Source organism: Hemicordylus capensis, chromosome 4 (assembly GCF_027244095.1).
Source record: "Hemicordylus capensis ecotype Gifberg chromosome 4, rHemCap1.1.pri, whole genome shotgun sequence".
Classification (NCBI taxonomy): Eukaryota; Metazoa; Chordata; class Lepidosauria; order Squamata; family Cordylidae; genus Hemicordylus; species Hemicordylus capensis.
The window spans coordinates 37,216,702-37,239,038 of record NC_069660.1 but is presented as its reverse complement, the minus strand read 5'-3'; the positions used below and the strand labels follow the sequence as shown (position 1 = coordinate 37,239,038).

The window sequence follows — 22,337 nt, the reverse complement described above, 5'->3', positions numbered from 1 at the left end:
TCCAGGAACTGCTTAGGCAGAGATATTCACAATGACTTTAAAATCAAGGATTGTGATCTGAACTCTAGGGTGTCTTTTTTTTTTTTTTTTTAATGAAGAGTTCCATTATGTGGATGTAATTATATGGATGTAGTGAGTCTTTCTTGACCATTTTGCTGATTCACCTGCAGCCACTCTTGTGAAGCCATCTTCTTTTCAAATTGAAGCTGGAGCAGTCAGCTCACATTACCTAATCAATTCCCAGAATTATTTGCACATAATTAACCTGCGCCTCATGCAAAAATGACAAGGTGGAAGCCCAAGATCCAGCTGTGATTTTGCAAGGTCAGAGGGACACTGCTTTTGGTAAGCAGTTTGGCTGGGGTAACAAAAGGTTAGAAGAGTAAAGCTGCTGACCCCCTGCTATATAAGTAATCCCTCCCGGCTATTTTCTCAGCAGGAGTTCTTGTGGTGGGTTTGAAGTTTTGCTTATTTCTGCTATATGAGATGAAAGGTATATGCAAAGGGAGGATGACATAATAGTCTAGAGAAAGATCTGCGGTTCACCATGTGACAGGTTCCTGAGACTCTGACTTGGGCCTGATCTGTACAAGACAGTAGAATGAAATTTACTACTTATGGCTGCAGACAGGAGATGACATCTCCATAATGCTACCTTACATTTCACCTCTCACCCCTGTCCCCCTGCAAATAGAAAGGAAGTATAGCTGGGTGAAGACTGGACTAGAACCTCGTGTGCTACTTTATAACTTGCAAGGAGGTTGTTAGTTTGGTTTAATTTTGTTATTTAACATTGAGAAGTAGTCAAAAGTGACACCTTTCACCTGCAGGAGTATATACTTCACCTCAGAAGTATAACTCTATCACTTTGGTCTACTGCATGTGTAGACCAGGGCTTAGGTTTTTGCCACTTCTAAAATAGGAATAGGATTGCTTTCTAGGCAGCTTTCTTTTTATCATCGGTGTCTCTTCCAGATGGTTATGCCTGCTGGAGCCACTTCACAATGATTCCGTAGATGCAGGCACGTGTTTTAAGAAGTCAGGTAGCATCCAAACTAGAGCTGCCCTTCCACAGGAATGTTTCATGTACGCAGTTATTTTTGCCAATTCTCCCTTCCCTCTGCTACCCCTGATGCCCTCCTTAAATATATCTGAGGGCTGGGGAACTCACAGGTACAGTACATACATAAAAGGTAACGGAGGAAAGGAGGCGATAGGCAAACAACGTTGTGTGTTCTAACACGAGAACACTGTTTTTCTGGCTGGTGCCCATTTTGAGTATTTCTATTGAGTATGTCGCCCATATGTAGTATTCACTTCATAGGAAGTCAACATGGTTCCCTCCCTGATCAGATGCTGGAGGTTAGGCATTTGTCTACTGGAGAGAGGATCTTTTCCCCATTACTCTTTCCCAAGGCATGTTCATTATAATGGTGTCTTCATTATAAGTGCCAGGAGAAATTTATCCTGTTCTTTTGAGCTTTTCATGGCATTTAATTGCCTTTTTGTCATCTGATCTTTTCCCCTCTTTTACATTTAATTTAGAACAAATATGGACTATATTGTTTTGCTTTTATATTCCACATATGTTCATTTTATTTGAGTTGCTTTTTGTTTTATGATTTTGTTTTATGACTTATTGTAAAGTTTTACAGTTTACAATTGAGAATGAGTTTTGCTGTGTCACTTCTGTATATCAAGCAATGCTATCCTTATTTTCGTGTGTTGCTGATGTTCCTCTAGGAAAGGACATTGGTTGGAAGTAACCCTCGGGGTTTTTTTAATTTATAGAACATACTAACTGCTTTAAGTAATACCCCAAATGGATAAAATATAATATCAATATTAACTTTTAAACAAATCTTAATTGTATGTAGAAGCAATAGTGGTGAAGTCTGTAATGTATTGTCTATCTTCAGATAAGTGTGTGCTCAAAAAATGTTGGCTCAGTTCACCAGCCAGACAAAATATATTCCTCAAGCTGTACTGGTACATTACTCATCAGGACTTTTTCCACTCGTCAAGCATCATTTCTCTCTCATTACAGACTAGTAGACTAGTGGATTTCCTGAGCCGTGTACTTACATGTAGTTGAGTAACATAACAGCTTGGCTGGCTAGATACGGCAGGGATGGATAGATACCTCATAAAGTTTGCTGAATTGACTAATTTTAACGTTTGAAATATTTGATGACCCTTTGTATAGACCCTCAATCTGTGCAATATTGGCTGTATTGGCCCATTTTCATTTCTTTCTTTTTCTTTTTAAAGGTGGGAGGAAGAACGCTACCCAGAAGGTATTAAGTGGAAGTTCTTGGAACACAAAGGTCCTGTGTTTGCACCACCATATGAACCTTTGCCTGAAAATGTCAAATTCTACTATGATGGTAAGCTATTAAAGACTAATGCCTGGTAGAAGAATAGGTGTCTTTTATCATGAGCAAGAACAACAAAAGATACTTGTGGGTACCTTAACAACTAACCAGGATTTTGTGACTGGAGCTTTTGTAGACAAGGAATTGTAAGATGCCAATAGACTTTTCTTCATTTTGGCTGGCTGCAACAGACTATCACTGGCTGCTTGTTTAGATTTTATGATAAACGGTTCTTTGGGCAAGTAGAGAAGTTGGAGCAGTGCTATGAGGTCATCTTCTCCTTTCCTCTCCCTCCCCCCTTATGCACTCCATAGAAAAAGCATGGTGATGGAGTCCACAGTCCCATGATAATCAAGGTGAGGTAGGCCACCTGTGAGTAGCTTTGCACATTAGTATGTTTAGTATACTTATATCAGAGCTGACAGGTTAGGGATGCCATAGAAAAGGCTGACAGGATCCCCTCCATGTTTTCCAAGGGCAGTCCTTTGTTTGTTGTTCTACTGCAGCTTCTGAGACTTCCAAGAAAGTCACTTGTACATTTGACTGGCATCATTTCAGGTAACATCCAACACTGCCTTTAGACATCCGTTACTATTATGCCCAGGTGTACATCAGCATTTGATGCAAATACAACCCAAGTGCCACTGCTCTGTAAAACGTTCAATCTACTACATTCCCTGTGGTAGCACAATTGGTTCAGTAAGTCTCCCAAGAGCAGGCAAAACTGTCTTCGGGCAGTTTAAATTACCTCAGGCCCCAAACCCACGGCATGTGTAGATGGTTTGATTCAATATGGCCTAGCTGCTATTACACCAACATATCTTGATTCCTTCACATTATACGCATTTTGTTGTACACATTTAATTGAGCTGATGCAGTATGTCAGTCAAACATTGGTTGTCCAAGATGGATAGTGGGCCTTCTTGAAGAGGGGTAATTGCTAGAGGAACTAGGGCATAACCCAGAGTCCTGACTTTCTCTGACAAGTGCCAGTTGTTCCCTAATACCTTGCACCCAGCCTGATTTTATGCATGCTTCGTGATAAGGACTCTGGGTTGTATCAGAAGAAAGTTAAGATACTTATGTTCTGCTGAAATTAATGGGACTTAAGTTAGTCATGGCTGACTAGTTTCATTGAGTTCAGTCGTGCTTCGTCATGAGTAATTTTCTTAGGATAAGAGCCGTAATATCTGTGTGTGTGTGTGTGTGTGTGTGGTTGGCACTAGACTATAATTGTCATGGGCATTTTGCTTCCTTGTGTTGCTCACTTGTGGCCCTCACAACATACTGAGGGAGATTCTTCTGGTCCTGTTTCTCTTATGCAGCTTGTATTCTGACCTAGCATGGAAGTAAATACAGTCAGCTGAGGAACCAAAACTCCTTTCTTGCACCTGAATTCAGCATACTTGTCTTGTTTATGCACTCAGCTATTGTCTTCCTCAGATATTTTGAAGCAGGGTACAGTCCTTTTCTAGTTGTGCTTCTGAGTGTTTGGAAGGGACACACTCCAGATTTATACACCTGTAAGACTTTGGTATCTGTGCTAGAGTACAGAATGAGTAAAGTGAGAATCGGCTCTCAATAGCTGATCCTTAGACTGGTTGAAAGATACTTTGGGAGAATCACCAGGATTTAACACTTGAGGGCCTCTAATCTGACACATAGAACTCGTCTTGGCTGTTTTCTACAGTGTAACTAATTTCCTTAAAGCTAGGCGATGAAATTCCTCCCCCACTCCGCCCCTCACACCCTACATGTTGAGGAGGCTCATTATTTGGCCTTCTCTGTCTGTCTTAATTACGCCAGTGCAAGCAGTGGCTGGATTTTATTTCACAAGAATCCATCGTTCTAAAATGAAGCCAACTCTATAGAAGATTGCTGGCAAGTAAAATATTTGTCCCTCTTTTCTCTTGTTGCAAAATGCTGGCAAACCTTTTCTGTAGGTGCACAGTCTGGACCCACTTTAGGAACGTTGAGTAGGGAAGGGAGGCCTTGGATCTGCAGCGCATTGGATGCAGCAGTTGCTTTTGCCTCGAGCTGTGGGAAAAGCTTTGTGCCTTTCCACACAGCTAGTTATTTCATGCTGAGCCTCTATTATACTTCTTCAGTCAAGGGGAAACAGGACAGTCATGAATCATTGGAATATCAGGAAGGCAGTCTCTTAACAACAACCTCTTGAGTTGGTTGAGTTAGAAATACCAGTGTACTTTCGTGTGTCACAAAAACAGCCCAGTATGGGGGCTTCTGGTGCCAGTTGTACAGCGTACAAGAACCATACCAAATGAGAGAGAGAGTGACGGACACTCTGACTAAATTACTGAGTGGAAGTAATTTAGTCAGGATGTCAGCCCGTGATGACAGACATGTTTGCTCCTAATTTTTCTGAAATGAGAAACATTGCCAACACACTCACTTTCTAGTCTATACCTTTGTCCTGGACCTACTGCTTTTTCATAAAATAGGGTCAGTACAGTTGTGTGATGTGTGAACATACTTGTGAGCTGCCCTGATGCTCGCTGCCTTATGGAGAGCTTTCATTACTACCCCCCTTCATAACAATAGAAACGAATTGGCTACACTTAGTGTATAGACTAGGAAATTGTGAGCTTTGTCTTAGAGAAGGATTTTACTATCTACCCACAGAGGAAAAGTTAAAAGATGTAAAATCAACACAAAGAGAGAACCAAAGACTTCGGTAGTCCACTGCCTTAGGAACAGTATTGGAAGTTAAGGGATGGGATGGCCTTCAACCATTGTGGCTGGGGATGATAGGAGTTGTACTTTAACAACAACTGGGGGCCCAAGATTGGAATTCTATGAGATGGGTGAAATGGAAAGTGGATGTCAGAGTCTGGATTGCCAAGTCAGGGAAATTCCATATTTGAACTAACCCAGTTTGTTGAGAGGGACAAAGGGAGCTGAGCCAAGGACCCATTTCCATTCTTCTTGCGCATGGAGGTTCCTGGGAGAACCTAAACAAATCTAAAGTTTCCTTCTAGCAAAAGGATGTGGTGATGTTTGTTAGGAAAGTGTATAGAATGAGCTGGTTCAAATGGAATGTGGAACTTTGGTGGTTAGAACTGGGCTCTACACAACATCCCTGAGCTTCAGGAGTGCATTCTCCCCTCCCATCTCCATAGGAACATCTTATTTATTATTTCTCTGTGTAAACTGCATTGGAAACTTTTGTTGAAAAGCGGTATATAAATTGTTGTTACTTTCTATATAGGGTAAAAATAAGCCAAGATTGATCATGTTTTCCAAATCTACTAGTCTCACCTTATTCTAACCTATTTGCTTCAGATAATCCAAGATCTGTAACTTGCTTCAAACCTTGGGTACAGATCTTGGCTAATTTGAAGTAACTAGGTCAGAATAAGCTAAGATTGGTGGGGTTGGACCAATCTCAGCTTATTTTAACCTAGATTGGAAGTAGGTGCTTACATGGGGCTGGGGTGTGCGTTCCTGAGCCTCAGGGATATTGTTTGGAGCCTGGCTCTAAATGAGCTTCCACACAACATCTGAACCAGCCCATTCCATGACATCTGAGTTAGATGATGGGCTGGTACTGTGATATCTGAACCAGCCCAACTTTACTCACAAACAAGATCTGGAACAGACACAGCTTCATGTTCATGATGTCTCTCTTGTTGCCTCATGTAAAGATGCTATGTTAGATTAGGCAATTAAAAGTTAAAATGGTGCAGCTTTGGAACCAAGTGAATGATGTCCATTACAGCACTCCTCTGTGGGCCCTAGTTTACCTTGAAACACCAGGATGTGCACTGACATGTTTGTAGGGTCATTATTCTAGCTGTGCATTGTATATTCACAGAGGGCCAACGCTGGGTAGGGATGTTCCTGGATCCCTTCTCTCTGAGGTAAGAGGAGTAGATTCATTGAAGGGTTGAAGTGTAGGATGCCACCCTGTTTCTGTTTCCTTATGAGTTGCATTTTTTGTTACAGGTAAAGTCATGAAGCTGAGTCCAAAAGCAGAAGAAGTTGCCACGTTCTTTGCAAAAATGCTTGATCATGAATACACTACAAAGGACATCTTTAGGAAAAACTTCTTTAAAGACTGGAGAAAGGTAGGGCACCATGAAAGGGTAGGGGTGTTTGGTTCCTTCAGAAGGCTGAAGACATCCAGCTTGCCACTTGCCTGCTGGTTGATGGTGTGTAACAGTTGCTTATAGGGGAGTAGTTGGTTCCTCCTCCTTTCCTCATTCAGTGCTTGGGATTCTGTGCTAATAATTCTGCTTCTCAATCCCTTGCTTCTCTCCTCCATAGCCAACAACTCTTCACCATTTCAACACTTGCAGGTTTGAATGGGAAAGGAAGAGAGAAGCAAATGAGCCAGAGAGGAGGGCGGAGAACATGCTGCCTGTAGTTTGATTGTCAAGGGAGAACCTTGCAATGGGGATGGGAGTGAAGAGAAGATGTGAAGGAGCCATAGGAATATAGGCAGAGTTCTTACATGCTGACAGTGCAGGAGGGGAGAGAGTGGCAAGTCAAGGCACTGGGAGAAAAAGGCCATGGATAGCCTGTTTTCCTGCTTGAGTGATCCCCATGTTGTGAATAGAACCTTTGTTTAAGCTGGAGGGCAAAAGTGTTCATGTGCAAGGCTTACATGTGTGCATTTTAATATTTTGGAATTCAGATTTCATTGTTACGTGCCTGTTCTGAGTGAATGTTGTGGCACCCAGTTTGTGGTCAGCACTTGTCTATTAAGCAAAGGTTTTAGACAGAAGAAAAGCCCTGCTGGATCAGGCCCAAGGGCTATCTAGTCCAGCATCCTGTTCCACACAGTGGCCCAACCAGATGCCTCTGAGGAGCCCACAGGCAAGAGATGAGGGCATGCCCTCTCTCCTGCTGTTGCTCTCCATAACTAGCCATCAAACTAGTACCCATTGATAGACCTTTACAGTAATTTCCTAGTATCTAAAGGTATCCAGGTATCATCCTTGGGGCAACTGACATTTCAGTTCTCCTTATTTGTGCACCTACACAACCAGAACTTACATGGGCATTGACAATATCTTCTCCAGCACCTCCTCTTTTGTTCTTATATCTTGAAGTTGAGATGCTTTAAGTGTTGCCTGTCACATGAGGAAGAGTCGGCTCTTCTGCTGAATTATCATGTGCTACCAGTGCTGCGTGAGGCTTTTGTCAAATTGGATGGTCTGACCTTTCTCAAGGCTAGCTTGGTTGTGGTACTGTTTTGTGCAAAGGCCTGCTTTGCTTGAACTTTGTAGACCCGGAACCTTTTATTAGTAATCTTGGCTTGTTTTTATTAGTAATCTTGCCACATGACAAAGTACACTAGCTCAGCTGGCACAGACTTCCCAAATAACCGGAGATTGACAAGGTCAACCCCCATCCTCCTTGACTCCCATTTCGACCCTCCAGCTGAACTACAACTGCCACTGTAGCTGGGGATGATGGCAGTTGTAGTTCAGAACAGCTGGAGGGTTGAAATTGGGCAGCCCTGAGTTAGTGTCAGATTGTGCTGAGGGAGAACAAGGTTCAAAATCACACTCTGCCCTGAAGCTCTCTGAATGACCTTGGGCTAGTCGCATCTTGCAGGGTTGTCGTAAGGAAAAAAATAGGTGGGTGAGAACCATGTATGCCACCCTGAGCTTCTTAAGGGCAAGGTAAAAATATAATAAATGAAAATTGCATATTAAAAAAAAGTTTGGATTACATGTGGGCAATCCTGGTTCAAATCTTTACTGAGTCCTGAAGTGCACTCTGATGGCCTTTAGGTAAGGCTGAGAAATGACTCCTTTATCTCTTAGGGTTGCTGGGTAGACGTATCCCCATATAGGTCACCCTAATGGGTACCCATTTGTGTTACATTGAGAATTTATTTTATTTTATTTACATTTATTTCCCGCTCTTCCTCCAAGGAGCCCAGAGCAGTGTACTACATACTTACGTTTCTCCTCACAACCCTGTGAAGTAGGCTAGGCTGAGAGAGAGAAGTGACTGGCCCAGAGTCACCCAGCTAGTATCATGGCTGAATGGAGATTTGAACTCAGGTCTCCCCGGTCCTAGTCCAGCACACTAACCTCTACATGTAGATGTAACAAATAATGTTGGCAGAACAAGTACAGAATTTGGTGTCCTGGGAACCTATCTTTGAAGGAAAAGAATCTAGTGTACACTGGGTGAAAAATGTAACGATTAAGGAGAGTGCTAGGAAGGGCTTCAAGAGGTCAGGGCTGTGACTTTAATGCCCTGCAAAAATATTTCAGTGCCTTCCTCCAGACCCTATTCTCTGTGTATTCCATTCCTTGCCAGGAAGGCATCGAAATGCAGGGTTTCAAAGCACCGTGGAAACTACATTAAATGATACAAATGCATTTAATATGCAGAATTCTGAATGCAGAGTTTGAACCCCTCTGGAGCAGAACGTAGCTGAGGTTTCATCACACTGCACTGGGTTATGCTCTCTTGCTTGATATTGGTCAGGATCAAAGATGCAACCACAATGCTCTTCCTCCATTCCCTTTGCATCTGTCCCCTTCTGGATTTTATTTATTTAGTTAACATATTTTTATACTGCCCCAAAACATACGTCTCTGGGTGGTTTACAACAAAGTAAAAACAGAAAAAGTAAAACAGTTAAAACAAAACAAAACATTACAACAATTTAAATGTTTTAAAATAATATTTTAAAACAATGTTAAAACTATTAAAACAATATTTAATTAAAAGCCTGGGTGAACAGATGTGCCTTTAAATACTTTCTAAAAGTTGTCAGAGATGGGGAGGCTCTTATTTCAGTAGGGAGCGCATTCCAAAGCCTCAGGGCAGCAGCGGAGAAGGTCCGTCCCTGAGTACTTGCTGGACGAGCTGGTGGCAACTCCAGACGGACCTCTCCAGATGATCTCAATAGGCGGTGGGGTTCATGACGAAGAAGATGTTCTCTTAAATACACAGGGCCCAAGCCATTTAGGGCTTTATAGGGTATAACCAACACCTTGTATTTTGCCCGGAAATGTATTGGCAGTCAGTGTAGCTCCTTCAATACGGGAGTAATATGATCTCGCTTTAGCCCTTGTTACAGCCTGACAGTTTTTATTTACCATAGCAGCATCTGAACTTATTTTGCAGAGAATGAGGGTCAAACAGAGTTTCCTTCTCTAACTTGGAATGCTTTTAAGATCTAATTTTCCTCTTGCAGGAAATGACCTCGGAAGAAAAGAGTACTATCACAAGCCTCAGCAAGTGTGACTTCAACCATATGAGTCAGTATTTCAAAGCTCAGTCAGAAGCCAGGAAACAGATGACCAAGGAAGAGAAACAGGTATCTTAGGGTTATCTTGAAAAAGCTTTTCAGCAGAAAACTAAGAGTATGTTCAGATTGCTCTCTGTCTGTACCACCTGTTCTCAGTCCCCTGCATTATGACATCATCTTTACCTGCATTTTGCTCAGTGGATTATCTGAAATCTCCTGACTTGGCAAAAAAAAATGCTTCTGCCTAAATCTACAGGGACTGAAGGTATTTGGTCCCACTAACTTCCTTCAGCAGGCTTGTTTTGCTTTGTATTTTGCACTTTGTCCTGATGTCACAGGTAACACTCAGTACATTCCCTAATAAGAAATTGGCCTCACTTAGGAATTCTTTGACTTATATAAACAGAACCTTTGATCCATTCCTCTGCCTGAAATCTCCTTAATATGGGCAAGATGTGTCATGTGATCAGCTGTGGATTTCAGTAAGAGCTAGAATTTTGGTCTCCGTTTGGTGCCTTTTAGTAATGCATTTTGAGTATCTCTCCACCTTGGGAAGCAAGGCGCTTGTTAACTGAGGGAAAATGCATTTCTTATTTGCTTTAAAAAGCCCTCTGGTGCCAGAATCCAGAAGGTTCCTAGTAGTGGACAAGAGTAAGGAATATGACTGGCTACTTTTATTTATTCATTTAGCAAAAAACTATGGACTTCTCCCTCCCCCTGTTAATAGAGGTGGAACACTTGCTTGTCTTGCTTTTCATTTGTGGTGTCAGTGATGTCATTAGGAGCACAGAAGCACTCTAATAGGGGGCACGTTGCCTTTTTGTCCTGTATTAGTGCCCTTTCACATGTTACCCAGCAACAGACCTGGGTTTGCCACTCAGGCTCTGCTCTCACATTCAGCACCAAACCATGGTTTAGCACAGAAGAAAATAGTCTTGTGCTCCCTCCTTACCTCCCCTTCCTCCTTCTGTGCACTGCTTCGATGAATAAGGCCTGGTTCAGACATAATGGGAAACCATGATTTCCTACACTATGAATGAGCCTCTGTGAGCCATGGACTTGTGTGATCCCCACTTCCCTCTTTCATGTACAAGAGGGGCGGGGGGGGTTCACTTTAAGTAAACCGTGGCCATGCATTATGTGCAAATTCAAGCACCTGTGGTTTACTTTAGAACCACTTGCACGCCCGCCAACACTTCAGTGATGAAAAATAGCAGATGTGTAAGTGGGGTGGCCAAGCAACCTGGAAAGGTGTGGCATACAGTGTATAGAAGTGTGGCCAAGCATCCTGGGTGACATACAGTTGTGACTACAAGCGTGTCACAGATGGAAAGTGGGTAATCAGGTGCATGCAGAACTCCTGATTGCAGGTAGCCGAAACCAATGAGCCAAGCCCAGAACCACCATCATTTTGCAGGTACAATCCATTTCTCATGCCCAGGATCCCCCCAACCATTATTACACATTGCCGTATGCTGCATAGTGCCTTAGCGTTATGCAACCCCATTGACATGCAGGTGCACTAGATTTTTAGAAACCCTGGGGAGGAAGCTGAATTCTAAGGAACATCAATTTAAGAACTTGAACAAGGCATCCCCAAGAGGCAAAAATAGGGATCGTGATTAATCAGGGACCAAGTCCAGAATATAGGAACTGGTAATAGGGGCAGTTGGAGCTCATGCTGTTAGAAAAAAACAAATAAGGATCTAACCATGATTTCAGATGCTAGTTTGTTCCTTAACAGTGGCTGACATCCTGATTAAGAAAGCACATGTGTAAGATGAGGATGTAGCAGGGCTCCTCGCCACGGTTTCATGTAATGGGGATTTCTAAGGTGTTATTGACTACAACTCCCATCACCCCCAGCCACAAGCCCATTGCAGATGGGGATTATGGGAGTTGTAGTCAATAAGACCTGGGAATCCCTGTTACAGGAAACACTGCTCCTCTCCCTGTCCTTGTGCCTTCATGATGTTACGCAAGAGGGCTAAGACTCTGTAGTGCTCTCTGCGCTTCAGAAATGCATAGTAACACGTTTCCGATCTTATTAAGCAGGAAACTCTCTGGATTCTTATCTCTCTTGCACAGCAGCAGGGGGGGCGAGGTTGGACACAGAGTGCTCTTTTGTGCCTCCACACCCTACTTAACACGTGTGCTTTTTTAGATTGTTGGCCACCTTAAGCTGGTACCTAATTTAGGATTGTAGTTTACTTAAATCCGCAAAACAAAAGCTTTCCCTTTCCCCCCTCTCATTTGCAAAAAAGTCTGAGCCAAGATCCTGGTTTGACCAAACCATCACAAGTGGGCACCTTTAAAAGTGCATTGTGTGATGAGGCTCTTGGTATTACGATTTTGACCAGCTTCCCTTGCTCCCATGAAGTGCAGGAAACCTGAGTTATTCACAAGGAATGAAAATATACAGGGATGTATTTCTGCCATAACAGAGTGCTTCTAGTGCACAGGGAAGGCTCCAAAATAATTACCCTCCTGTGCTTCAGAAGCATGAGAACTACTGTGTAGGTAGTACTGTGTGCATGCTGGTGTCCGGAACCCACAGCATTACTCAGGATGGCAGCTTATATAGCTGCCACCTCCTCTTTCATTGCTGTTTATTCTTCATCCCTTATGTTACTTTATTTTTTTAGCATCTGAAATTGCTAGGTGCCGAATAGTAATTAAAATAGAAGCCAAGCCCTCTCCACAGATTTGCAACCTAGTCTAAGATGTGACACATTAAGGAGAAAAGGACAGGAGGGTCAACTGGGTAAAGAGTTGGATCATTTTGGACTACAGCTTCCATCATCCCTGGCCTTTGGCCACTGTAGCTCAGAATGATGGGAATTGTAATCCAAAAATATGTTACCCAAGACTAACCCAAACCTTCCTCACTACAGACAACATTTTTAAAAAAACAAAGAAAGAAGTTGCTCAACCTCAGTAGATCAAGGGAGGGTGGGTGTGTTGATTTTCATAGTGTTAATTTGCATTAGTCAGTCTCCAAATTTGGAAGTGCATTAATCTCCTAGTATAACTTAGTCCCTCAATTTGGAAAGACACTTTACAGCCATGGCAGCAGCAGCAGTCACGCTGTGGGTATTTTTCAAGCCCTTCCTGTAGCATGTAGACCAAGCCAAAGACTGTAAGGCTCCTGGGAGAACAACCACTTTCTTGCACTGTACTTCTAGTACTTGTAAAATGCCTTGCTCAGCAGAGGTCTCTGAGCACAGCTTGAATGCAGCTAATGAAGTTATTGTAATTTGGGCACTGAATAATTTATATAGTGGCATTGGGTACATGTAATTTTTCCCTTTTCCCCCTTTTTGGTGTCTTAGAAAATTAAAGAGGAAAATGAGCGGTTATTAAAAGAATATGGTTATTGTGTCATGGATAACCACAAAGAAAGAATTGCCAACTTTAAGATTGAGCCTCCGGGTCTCTTCAGAGGGCGTGGCAACCATCCCAAAATGGGCATGCTGAAGAGACGGATCATGCCAGAAGACATCATCATCAATTGCAGCAAGTGAGCACTGGCTAGAAGATAGTTCTGGCTATAATACATAGCACCTATTTATTTTTTACATTTTATATCCCGCTCTTCCTCCAAGGAGCCCAGAGTGGTGTGCTACATACTTAGGTTTCTCCGGACCCCAAATAACCTCTTTGTCATGGTGTGTTTGTTTAGGCTAGACAACGTTCCTCCAGTTCAGGCGGATATTCACAGGGGTTCTGTTCCTGGCTGCAGCCCCAGATACCGGAACTGTGAATGTCAAGGCATTGGTGGCTATGGGATTGTGGGGGTTAGGTTCCCAGTCGGCTTGAAAATTCCCCCCAAATTGCCAGAAATCGACCAGATTTCGAGGGGGAGGGGAATGCGTAGTGGGGGAGCTCCTTACCATGCTTTGCTGCTCTTCCCAAGTTGCGCTGTGCCCCGGAATGCCCCCAAATCAACCAAAAATCTCCAGGGTATTTATTTTTGTTTTTGTTTCCTTTTTTCACACGTATGTGTCTTTTTCCCAACCGCAGATATGCAAATCTGCGTGTAGTGGATTAAAGCCTTTGTCTCAGAGCAAGCTCATGTGAGGGAAAGAAATGCTGAATCATCCCTGCTGAGCTACATGACTAGGCTTCTCCTAAAACTCTTCTTTATTTTTGGTAGGTTCAAAAATGGCTGCCGCCACCACCTCTCTTTATTACAGAGCTTGAACCTCCCTGGACTTGGGATGGAATTCCCAGGGAAAACTCTCTTCCTTTTGCTATTGGAAAAGTACACAAAAATCTTCCATGTGCAAGCTTGCACATGGTGAGAAAACTGGTAGCTGCTGAACGTCTGAGGACGTGCTTGCAGCAGAGTAAGACCCCCTTTCAGTCCCACTCCCTTCTCCTGAGTTAAAAACCCCACTCAGAGAGGCTTGTAAAAGAAAATAACAAAAAGAAAAACAGTTATATTCAGTTTTTAGTTACAGGTAAAAATACTCAGCAGGTTACTTAACTTACTTAATACTTCAGAAAGCACCCTGAGTGGATGTTGGGGTGGTACTCTTTAAAAACCGTAGTTACCCGGTTGCAAAGAACATGTATGCAGGAAAATACAAAAGCACCTTTAAAAGCTTCCAGAGTCTTTTGCAACTCCCTGGCTGGATGGGCAAAGGCTAGTGTTTCTTAGTTTAGTTACATTACAGGTAAGCAATAATAGATCAGTCTCAGGAATATACAAAGCACTCACTAAAGAAACAGAAAGTCTAATGCAAAATCTGTCTAAACAGACTTTCCCTAGACTAAACTTCCCAAAGTCAAAGCCCTGGCTTCCTTTGTCTTGAACTCACCAAATCCTGGATGAGAATTCAAGTCCCTGCAGTCATCCTCCAGCAGCCATCCTTCTTGGCCACATGTGTTCCTCTCTGTGCCCCCGCTCCCCCAGCCTGCTTCTTCCAACAGAGAACCTCTCCTTCTTCCCAGTGGCTCTCTAGCTTCCACCCACCTGGTGTGCTGATTGGCTGAACCCTGGAGTTCACCAGCCTGTCAGTCAGGACAGGGTTCACTTCCAGTTAACGCTTTAGGGGAGAGGTGACTGATCACTACACCGTGAATAATGAATCCACAGATAACAAGGTTTCCCTGTATATCTTAAATGGCAATGGGCAGTGCAAGGGTCGAATTGCCAGCACATTTATCATATGTACTGAAAATGAGCTCTGAAATGTGATAGGTTTGTAAGAGGGGCACTGAGGGGGTTGATTTGGTTCTTTTATGTAGTGTGAACTGGCAAAACCTGAAGGTTTGGAGCCATTTGTTAAATCGTAAATATGAGTATGTGGTTGTTGCATCTTACAGGAATCTTGGAGGGTTGTACACTGGGGGTTCCAGCTGCTGTCCAGAAAGAGACTTGATTAGCTCTAACAAGAGTACAACTTGGGTCCTCCAGCTGTTGTTCGACTACAGCTCCCCTGATCCCTGACTATTGGCCACTAGCTGCAGATGATGGGAGTTATAGTTCAAAAACTGCTGGAAGGCTGAAGTTGTGCACCCCTGCTCTAACAGTATAAATGCATCCTGTGACCTCCAACCATTCTCTCCGTCCTAGATTTCATGGTAATTATTGAACCAAAACGTAGACTGTGCTACACAATATAACCCCATTTAAGCCGAAGTTCCTGGTATGCTATAATTCCATGGTATCTCTCTTGCCTAGTGTTCTTACTTGCTGGACTTGTTGAAAATTATCTGCAATTCAGGATATTTTTGTATTTAAGGTAGAGGAGCAGTTACAAAATATCCAGTGGTAGAAAACCCTGGAATGCTAGTAGCCAGGGGCGTAACAAGGCTGGAGTGGGCCCGGAGACAAAATTCTAAAATCGGCCCCTTGTTCACACACACACACACACACACACACACACACACACACACACACACACACTTCACAATATATAGTCATGTGACTTGCCTCTGGGGGGCCCCTCGAGGCTGGGGGCCCCCAGGCAGCCGCCTCCCCTTGCCTAATAGTAGTTACGCCCCTGCTAGTAGCCTAGTCTGCCTGAGGAGCAGCGTATTTTCTATAATACTGACAAACTGATGAATGCAGGGATGTTTGATGAGAGACAAGCCATCTGTAGGCAGGTCCACCTATCTGAAAAAGTGGCTCCTGTAAGGTTCAGAACCTGACTTGACATAATTTGAACATAGTGATTTCAAAAATCATGGTGCTCAACCAGTGAATGAACCCCAAATTGCAATTTGATTGCATCGTTTGAAAATACTGCTCAGAATTATGTGTTCCCACTTGGCAACATCCATTGGAATCAAAGCAAAGATTTATACTCCCCTGTCGTGCCAGCCATGTAGTTGATCAGGTGCAATAACCAGGTCCATTGCAGCCTTCGATGTAACACCTATTCAAGGTTGTGTTTGTGACTGTTTCTTGCTCTCCACCCCTCACCCCATGGTTGCCTATGGATGGACGGATTACTGCTTGTCAGACCTAGAGGTCTAGAAATATTTGCAGAGCCAGGCCTCTAATTGTTATGCCTCTAATTGTGATTTGTAGTTCCAGTCTGCATTGCCTGAACAGACTGAAAAAATGATTTGCTAAATGTATTTTGCAGATATGTATGTCTTCTGCTGTAGTTATCCCCCCCCCTTCCTGTTTTTAAACTCTTTTTCTGTCCTCCCTACTTGTTGCCCCATGTAGAGATTCCAAAGTTCCTCCACCTCCCCCTGGACATAAATGGAAAGAAGTCCGACACGATAACAAAGTGACCTGGTTGGTGTCGTGGACAGAAAACATCCAAGGATCTATTAAGTACATCATGTTAAACCCCAGCTCTAGAATCAAGGTGAATGTTTATCTGAAAGCGTTCCAGGCTAGTTTTGCCAGACCCAGCAAGCTGTAGGGGAGGATATGTTGCCTAGTGGAAGATCCAAAGATTACTAGCTCTGCGACCCACATGCTCCAACCTTGAATGCTTTTTCACTTGTACACATCTGTACAAGGGGAAGTAGAGCCATTGGAAAAGTGGAGTGCAGTCTGTAAGAAGGCAGTAAGGAAGCCTCAACCAAATATTTGGCCCAGGTAGTCCTATACTCTGGGTCTGCCTGGGTTTGCATTTGGATGAGTGACTATCTGTGAACATTGCCTACTGTGAGATACTCCCCTTAGGGAATGGGGCCGTAGTTCATTGGAAGAGCATCTGCAGGTTTGCATGCAGAAGGTCCCAGGTTCACTCCCTGGCATCTCCAGATAGGGCTGGAAGAGGCTCCTGCCTGAAACCTTGGAGAGCCCTTGTCAGTCTGTGCAGACCCTACTGAGCTAGATGAACCAATGGCCTGACTCGGTATAAAGCAGATTCTTCGATTTCTGCGGTGGGCAGGGGAGGGGGACCCAAGCTCGCCAGTCACTTTCACAGCATTCATAGCAACATCACCAGCATGCATCAGTCATGGGACAGCATGGTGATGCCCGCATGAACCAGGCATCGAAGGAGCCGGGCTTTGCTTGGTGATGGGGAAACTCCCCCCCTGACATCAGCTTACCAGATCGCCCACACAGCCCTCCTGACACAAGGATGCCATGGCACCTTCTGTTGCACGAGTCACTGTGGAAGCAAGAGCCTGGAAAGAGAGAGCCAGGACTGCTGCCACAAAAGAATGGTTTCAATCACCACCTTCTGCAGATACCAATACAGGATGCTTTTAGGGATCTTTTTGAGCACATCACATAAAGGAGGGGGCGAGAGTTCCCATGGGGTGGGCGGGAGTATGTGCAGCATGCCTTGCCCCTGGTCCCAGACAAGGGCTCAGATCCCCCTGGGGGAACAACACCCTCTTCAGGGAAGCACCTTTTTGATTGGACACTCGACAAAGGGTGCCTCAGTTGCACTCGAGAAAGGGCGGGGGGATGCTGGGAGCTCACAGAACAGAGGCTAAGAACGCCTGGTTTAAACCTAGCCAGGGGGAGTGGAAAAGTTCTGGTCACATTCACCGTTCTAAGGCTTGAAAGAGACATGGCTGGCCAGCAATAGCCAAGTCAGAAGCAAAAGTGGTGCAGGCAGCTCTTAAGCCTCGCACAGCTTACTCCGCAAAGGAGCCTCCTAACTACCTGGCTACAGCAAGAGGCAAACACTTCCAGCCCCCTTCTGTGACCCAGCCATATCGACAGGAGCACAGAGGCAGCTGGTTGAGCGCTAGCCCCAAGGAGCAGCAAAGGTCACAAGGGGAAGCTGTGGATCTGATCCCCCTTTGGAAAGGGCTGGGCTGGGAGGGTTCCCCCCCAAGCAGGCACATTGGAGAGACTGCAGTGTCGCAGCCAGTCTCCTGGCCTTCACAGCACATTGCTTGCCTTTTGGTCCAGCCATTCCATCATCTTGCCGCACGTGTCCCTTGCTTGCTTGTCTGATTGGCCAGCAGCCCTTATGATCCCCTCACCCTCCCTCCCTCTCACCGGACTGCCTCATTCATCATGGCAACAGCTACATGGCTGCCTGGGAGCCCTTAGAGGGCTGCCCACTCCCATCGCAGGGGTCATAGAGCCCATGTGGGCAGAGCGCAGTGCAGTGGCAGGCCCTGAACCCAGGTGGCAGAGGAGTCCCTGCCCTCTTCCATTCCAGGTCCTGTCCTAAGGGCAGCTGAGGTATGAAACCACTTGAGCTGGAGGAAGGGCTCCCTGTCTGCTAACCTTTGGTAACAATATGCTAAGAATTGTGCAACATCAAAACTTGTATTAAACAGCATCGGAGGCAAAGTGACATTTGAAAGAAAGACACGTGCCGAGTTGCCATCTGTCCCACCTCAGCAGAGCTCCTGTGCCTTTGCACATTGCATGACAGGCAGAAAATAGCACTTGCTCTTTGTTTGGATCTGGCTGCATCTGTTAGCGAACTACCCATCAGGGAGCCTCCAAAGCTATGGAGGTCTGCCTGGAACAAGTAGCTTGGCAGCTCCATGGAGAAGCAGCTGGAATCACACTGGGCACTGCTGCTCATGCTCTGGGCTCCCCTTGCAAGCTGCCCAGCCATGCGTCTGCAGAAGGTTTGGTCCACCCGTTGGAGAGCTGCCTGTAGAGAGCAAAGAGAGACACGGAAAGTCCCACCCATTGGTCAGTGGTGGCAGCAGATGGTTTCTGGACCTGCCTGCAAGATGAGTGTCTGTGATGGAGAGTGGCACTGCCACTGGCCAGAAAAGTGCAGCAGCTGAGGCCATCCTGTTCCCTCCTCCTCTGTTAGGAGTTGAACTCTGGGTGCAGTGACTGTTCTGCTGCTTGTGGCCAGCCTGCAGCCCTGAACCACAAAGGGGCTTATGAATGTTTGGCCGGCAGTAGCAGGGTCTGGCATGCAATGCCCAAGAGAGAGCCCGCTTGCCCTGTGTCTCCAGTGATGGAGAGGCTGCTCTTTGCCATGGAGCGGGAGGAACGGACCATTGGCCCACACCGTTTTGCCAAGGCACCGCAAGAATAAAGGAGGGTGCGGGGAAACATATACATTGGGGTGGGTGTGCTGCAATGGGATTTAGTCTGAATCCCATGGTGCTGGGGTGGGTGGGTGTATGAAGCAGAAGGCTGTGGGGTGGGAGGGGGTGAAGAATCTGGCATTTTTTTGCTCTCCATTGATTTCAGTTGGTGTTTTGTTTTTGTTTTGTGCCACCTCCGACATTACATAACTGTGGTGCAGCGTAGCTATGCCAGCAGAGTGTTCTGCTGGTGTGTGGAGATGGCAGAAGCATCTCAAGTTCTGCCAGTAAAAGGGAGCGAACACCAGATCCTGTGCCACTCAGGCTGGCTCTTGTTAAAGTGTTGGCTTCCACCCTACACCTCCAGACTGGAGCTCTCCTATTCTGATGCAAGCCATCACAACATTCCTTCCTCTTGTCTCTGCAGGGTGAGAAGGATTGGCAGAAATATGAGACAGCTCGGAGATTGAAGAAATGTGTAGATAGGATTCGGAATCAGTATCGAGAAGACTGGAAGTCCAAAGAGATGAAAGTGCGGCAAAGGGCCGTTGCCCTGTACTTCATTGACAAAGTAAGGACTGGTCCCTTTTCCAGCTCCTTTGTGTGGAGTGGGGAGGCAGGGCTCCTGAGCCCAAGGGCTGCTTAAACTCTGCCTAGAAACAAATAAGCTTCTGAAGTGAAGCGATGCAGAAGGTGCTGGAGAGGTGCTTGCCAAAGGAAGCTACCCGCCCTTAGATGGGCAAATGGAACACCCCTGTTAGCTGAGCAAAGGGACACCTTTAAAAGTGGTGATTCTCTTATATTTAGCAGGGGGAGAGCAACTGGCTCTATCCAACCACAGCTCAGCATTCCTCCAGTGGCTGTTGCTGGTATCTGCTGTATGTTTTATTTTTTTTAGAGCCTCTTAGGGAGAGGGGACCATTTTATTTATGTATTTATTTTTCTATGTCTGAAGAGCGGTGTATAAATATTTGTAGTAGTGGTTTTGTGGCTTCTCTAAGCTAAATGAAGGTAGCTGACATACTGAGCAGTATCCCATCTGCCTTGCAATGGGATGTGGGTGCAGTTGCACAAGTGTATTATTGTGAAAATGCAGGAAATTGCATGATTACAGTGGCACGACTGGGGTCCCTTACTTCCAATGGCTGTTGATTGAGCAACTGCATTTGCGCAGTTTCCTACATTTGCACAAGAGCGCTCTCTGCACACCTTCAGTTACAAGGTAGTCAGAACATTGTACAATATGTCAGCGAGTACTCTGCAGATAAAGGTCTGCCCACATTCCCCAGTAAGACCCCACCCCACACACACACACACACACACACACACACACACACACACACACACACACACTACACATAAGTATCAGTCCTAAGCTGTACTAAGCTTGCCATATTAGTTCAGGGCTCTTTGGGGTGCACAAATGGGCCCATGCACTGCAAGTCACCTATGCCTGTTGTCAGAGATTATTTTTACCAAGCAGAACTTCATTGTTTTTCGAGACAAAGTTTAGCATAACTGTTCTGTTGAAATTGTTTCTTTATTGCATTTATGCCCTTCCTTCCTTCCTTCCTTCCTTCCTTCCTTCCTGGCGCCCGGGGGGGGTATGCATGGGGTTCCAAGGCAATTGCCCATCCAGGCATTGACTGAGACCTAGACCTGCTTAGCTTTGGCAAAAGGGCCATATCGTGTGCTTTCAGATCATGGCCTGGAATCCATTTCTGTATGTCTTGAATCTCAGCTCAAAGAGCCCTGAAGCGCCACCCAACTGGATAAGCAGTGCAGTTTTAAAGCCCTTCTTCCATCGGTGTCGATTGTTATTCATGACACCTCTCTGCTCTCTCTCCCACTGTTTCATATTTGTAGCTCGCCCTGAGAGCTGGTAATGAGAAAGAGGAAGGGGAAACGGCTGACACAGTGGGCTGCTGCTCTCTCCGTGTGGAACATATTAATTTGCATACGGAACTGGACGGCCAGGAATACGTAGTAGAGTTTGACTTCCTTGGTAAAGATTCCATCCGATACTACAACAAGGTCCCTGTTGAGAAACGGGTAAGAAGCTTTCCCCATGCTGTGACATCTTTAAAGGAATTGGGGAAGTCTGCAAGCACTCACGATTTCCTAGCCTTATTGGGTATTCTGTGGATGTCCTTCGCCTTTTGGTGGCTTTTTTGACCTCATCTAGGGTATAGAAAGGGCTTGTATGAATTTTAAGAAGTCACTCTTTGAACTCTTGGTCTGGATTAGAGCAAGGGCCCAAACAGTGGCTAGCGCCAGGCAGCGCAACTTTGGCCCTGCAGCTCTTGTTGGACTACAACTCCCATTATCCTCGGTGGCCAGTAGTCAGGGATGATGGGAGTTGTAGTCCAGTAACAATTGGAACAGATAAGAAGCCAAGATATTGTTTGTCTGCTATTCGGTCATACTATCACTGAAAATGGAGGTTCCATTTAGCTGTAATGGATAACTGGTCTATCAGTGGTGGCTTACCGTATATTCTTCTGAACCTTCAAAACCCGGTGGCTATTACCACGTCATGTGTCAGAACATTCTCAAAGCTAATCCCTGTGTGAAGTAGTATTTGTTTTGTCTGTCCTGAATCTACAGCCAATCAATTTCATTGGGTGATCCCGAGTTCTAACATCACGAGAGAGAGAGAGAGAGAGAGAGAGAGAAAAATTGGCCAGCACCCTAACTAACTGTGTGTGCGTGCTTGTAACAAAAAGGTGCTCTTGCATGAGAGCATGACTATTTTCAGTGCTCTCCCTTACTCTGGAAGTGTACTTTGATGGTGGGAATCCATCCCTGAGGGCTGTGGAACCCTCAAGACCCATTTCTGCGGTCAAAGTGTGCTTGCAGAGCAAGCGGGGAGTGCTGGAAATCATTGTGCTCTTGCTTCAGAAGCACAGAGGTCAGTGATGCATGTGCGCGCTTTTGTTCAAAGTGTGTGTATACACCTCCCCCCCCCATTAATCTGGATGTTGACCACTATCTTTTCTTACCATGAATAAGGTAATAAATCACTTACCTGACCCCTCTTTTTAAGATTTCCACCCCCACCCCAAGTTAAGATGTTCCAAATGCTTTAGCTTTTGCCTCTTGAATTCTGCTGTGGAACCATTGGAAATAATGGGCATAGCATCGCACAGCAGCAGTTCTCCTATTTTAAGTAGCCAGCGCACCAGCCCAGACCCACAACACTGCAGATGTTTGAGATGTGTGCAGCAGCATGGGAGGGAGGATCTGTGCCATCTGCTCTTCAGGATTGCGCTGTGCAGAATCTC

The 22,337-nt window shown here is 45.0% G+C and overlaps 1 protein-coding gene across 2 annotated transcripts in view; it reads left to right on the top strand.

The window, feature by feature from the left end:
• The window catches only part of TOP1 (DNA topoisomerase I), a 114,788-nt gene that overhangs the window by 80,214 nt on the left and 12,237 nt on the right, over nucleotides 1-22,337 (top strand). For both annotated transcript variants that reach the window (XM_053247837.1, XM_053247838.1), the window contains exons 9-15: nucleotides 2,272-2,387; nucleotides 6,342-6,463; nucleotides 9,562-9,684; nucleotides 12,948-13,135; nucleotides 16,301-16,445; nucleotides 19,481-19,624; nucleotides 20,920-21,105. In XM_053247837.1, coding sequence (XP_053103812.1) covers nucleotides 2,272-2,387; nucleotides 6,342-6,463; nucleotides 9,562-9,684; nucleotides 12,948-13,135; nucleotides 16,301-16,445; nucleotides 19,481-19,624; nucleotides 20,920-21,105 — 1,024 coding nt within the window. The remainder of the gene's footprint in view (nucleotides 1-2,271; nucleotides 2,388-6,341; nucleotides 6,464-9,561; nucleotides 9,685-12,947; nucleotides 13,136-16,300; nucleotides 16,446-19,480; nucleotides 19,625-20,919; nucleotides 21,106-22,337) is intronic.